Below are 3,851 nucleotides of genomic sequence, written 5' to 3'. Positions count from 1 at the left end.
GAATAGAAATTAAGAAGAGGAAGAAGAAAAGAAGAGTACGAAGAAGAAAAGAAGAATCAGACGACGACGAAGAGGAAGAAGAAGAAAGGAAAAAAAAAAAGAATGGGTAGCACAACTTGTTTGCTTGAAATCAAAAGATAAACAAAAGAGATACCAAATGGACGATATCAAATGGTCGACCCGCAGTCCAAAGTTTTGTTTAGACATTGGACAAAAATATAATTAATATTACAATGGCCTCATAGGCCTCCTTATGATTATGTGAATAACACCCCTGACTGGAGGTCATTGACGCTCCCATCAAAGATTTATTGTTCTATTGCTCTCCTCCTCTCGGGATCATGGCGGACAAACAAGTTAAAGTGGCTTTGTGGGGTGTACCCCGAACGATGTCGACAGTGTTTGCGAAATGCCTGAGCGCCATTGACGAGATGGAAGTCTATTTAGAGCTTTTTGGGTATTCTAAAACAGTGAGTGACATGCTCAAATCGGCGACCGGTCGCGAGTTGCCGAAGAAACTTGATGGAAATGAGGCGGTATACGCAGAAGGTTCAGCACTATTTCAAGCCGATAACAATAGTATTTTGATACCGAGAAGAATTTCGTAAGTAGCCTTGGGACACTACATGGGGTGACTGGGAACCCCACTGTAACCTTTCCCTTTTTTGGTGAAATTTTAAAGATATTTTGTAATAAGGCGAATAAAAAAAATGATCAAGAAATCAAATACTTCAAAATTGTGGCCAGCAAGGGTGATTGGCTCGCTCGTATGCAATCAGGAAAAAATGCACTCATTTTATACAAAACTTCAGTATCTTCAGAGGTTTTCTTCTAAAAGGCGTATTGACAGTATCGGATCAGATCATCCTGATCTATAGATGACTCGTAGATTTTTTTTATTGTCATGACGTCATGGTTGCCAACCTCCGAGGGCAAAGGTTGTTGAAACATAATATAACGAAATACAGCTCCAAAAGACAACGCATATTGTTTCAAATATCAATAAATTTTCCAGCATAATTTAAGACTCAAGATTTAGAATTCATTTATTTTATTCGTTAATAGGGTAAAAATTTACCTTCAAATTTACAAGATTTGCAAGCAATACAAGAAATACAAACACGAAAAGGTATTGATTTCGCATACAAAGAAAAATAATCAAACTGAATTGGGTCGGTGCAAAAAAAAATGAATATATGATTATGTTACATCAACTTATTTTTGGAAATCGATTACTCTGTAAATGTAAATGAGTGATAATCCACTCAAAAAGAGTGAAATTCCACTCGTTCAAGTAGTTGAATAGAGGATAACCCCTTTTCGAATGAAAAAGGAGTGAGCTCAATATCACTCGGATACCTGAAGACCTCGGGAATTCCTCCACTGGGTCTGTATTCGCTACGTTGATGCAATACGCGATTCTCAAGCAATGACGTGCCCACTTCTGATTGGTTATAAGTGCGAAATTCGCTTGATTCCTATTGGTCAAGTTGTCCTGGGTCACACGAGTGGGATTGAGAGAAAGATCGACTGTATGCTGAAAGGAAAATTGACCACTCGGAAAACGCCGGGAAGACGAAATATCGTGCTGAACATTCGGATCAGAGTGAATAACCGTTCAATGATGAGTGAACGTTAGCTCGCTCTTTACGTCGAGTGACGAACTCACTCGTTTACATTTAGACATGTTAGAGAGATAATTTAATCTGCCATCGTCACTTACTTAAACACGAAGTCTTTTTACTTAGAATGTAAAACGTGTTTCAGTCACAATTGTTATAACGCCAACGAAGAAACCCTTTCTTTATTGATAAGGATTATTTCAAACATTTTAGAAGGCAGTCAGAGTTTGATGAATCAATGATAACACCCAAGTAACCACTGATAGATGTGTAATATCTAGCAACAAGTAAGATATTATCTTTCTGTAATTAAAAGACACCCAACTTTTTTGAACAAAATTGTTAAGTTTTGACCGTGAATTACATGTTTGACTAGCCTTTATTTCAATTGTTTGAGTTAAAAAAATACCCTAATGAAATGCTGATGTGAATCCTAATGAAATGATTGGCCATCCCTCGACAAGTGACTGGTCATTTATTTTAGTCAATGACTGGTACTATGATTACCCACTCTGGTTACCTTTGAAACAAAACAGAATACAAAAACCTCGGCTCTGCCTCGGGCGTGTTCGAACTTCTTGTGTGCAACTCTTTCGAATGCCATCGGTATTATGTACTCACTGAATTATTTAGAATGAAATAGATTGTGATCGATCAGGGTCACCAATTCAAATTAGACTGAAGTTATAAATCTAATAGATTTAGAATTCATTTTCATTCGATTGAAGCTTTTTATCCAATTTTGGATTGGTCCCTTGCACGATATATTTGATTGAATTTTAGTATAGAAATTTAAAGAGTATAAACTGTATAATTATTAAAATAATAATGATTAGTTTCTAAAAAGTAGTTATCTTGGTGTTCTTTGAATTTGTTTCAATTTTGAATTAGTTGTAGACATAAATATAGAGACATGACATTTGTAGTTGTATGAGATTAGAATGAGATGAGAATGACATATCTGAGCAAGATTCCACTATCTTTTCAGATGCTGTGATATCAAACGAGAACTGGAGGCCACCACTAGTAAGTTTGTCTTTGTAAAAGAAATGTCCTTTACGAATTACATAATGGCGTATCTACCGAATGGCTTCAAGCATGTCTTCCTCATTAGAGATCCAACAAAGGTCTACAAGTCCTTGCGGAAAGTAATGACCGGGATGTATCACCATAGTGAAGACGATTTGCGCAACGACATCATACAAAATGATCCATTAAAATTACGACCAATGACGTGGTATCAGGAACAGCGTCGACTCTGGAAATACGTCCAACAAAATCTCGACCCTAACCCAATCATCATCGACGCTACCGATCTAGCCACCAACCCACGGGGGATCTTGAAAGGTTTCTGCGATTCTGTTGGATTTCCATACAGCGATAGCCTCCTGCAGTGGTCCCCGAGTCATGAGTTCCCGAAGAACTTTGTGACGGCGGGTGAAAACCTCTTCGAGTCCATGTCTGTGTTTTACTCGGCAGCGTTCAGCAGTACACACTTCGTGGCGCCTACCATACAGGGACCCTTACCACGTGATGAGCTGACAGATGACGTCATCAAGTGTGTCGACTATTCTATGCCGTTTTACCTTGAAATGTATGGAGCAAGAATGCAAGTCTCTTAATAGTGTCCTATGTTGGTGCATTTTAAAAGTTACGAAAGGTTGTTTGTAGCTTAAAGGTCTGGGCCCGTATTCCATAAACGAGATAAGCTTTTTGCTTAAGTCTTAGCAATTTGTCTAAGCATTTTGCTTGTCTAAGAAATCTTCCATAACGATATTCTATAACTTTAACACATTTGTCTCAAGTCAGACGATATGGCTAGGCCAAAGTCTCAAATTCAATGACTAAACTGCATGCTGCAGGGGTGACTGCAAAAAAAATGCAAAAATGTCACTGAAGTTGCTTTTTCTTAAAATTTTGATTTTATTTAAACTAATTACAACAATTTTTGTAAAAGAGCATTCATCACCCATACATGGTAAGATTTTTTTATTCATATTATCTATAATTTTGTGTGAATTACCAAAACATTTCAATCCAAAACCGAGTGACTTGTACAGCTTTTTGTGTATCAGTCCCATTTATTACTTTTCATGTATTGTTTGTCAAAATCTAAATTGAATACTAAGTAGATTCCTCTCGACATCCTTATTTTAAACTTTAGTTTACGTAGACCTAAAGGAAAATTTTTGTAACTTTTGGGACTTGTCTTGGGTCTAACATTAGGCC

At 37.1% G+C, this 3,851-nt stretch overlaps 1 protein-coding gene across 1 annotated transcript; it reads left to right on the top strand.

Moving 5' to 3' along the window:
* The first annotated feature begins 316 nt into the window (after positions 1-316).
* LOC121406431 lies at positions 317-3,455 on the top strand. Its single transcript, XM_041597456.1, has 2 exons — positions 317-604; positions 2,611-3,455. Exons 1-2 carry the CDS (start codon positions 342-344, stop codon positions 3,242-3,244), a joined length of 897 nt encoding a protein of 298 aa, XP_041453390.1. The 5' UTR covers positions 317-341; the 3' UTR covers positions 3,245-3,455.
* Positions 3,456-3,851: the final 396 nt, after the last annotated feature.

This window comes from Lytechinus variegatus, chromosome 1 (genome assembly GCF_018143015.1).
Source record: "Lytechinus variegatus isolate NC3 chromosome 1, Lvar_3.0, whole genome shotgun sequence".
NCBI lineage: Eukaryota > Metazoa > Echinodermata > Echinoidea > Temnopleuroida > Toxopneustidae > Lytechinus > Lytechinus variegatus.
Note: the sequence above shows the minus strand (reverse complement) of the source record. Positions and strands in the feature narration are given on the sequence as shown.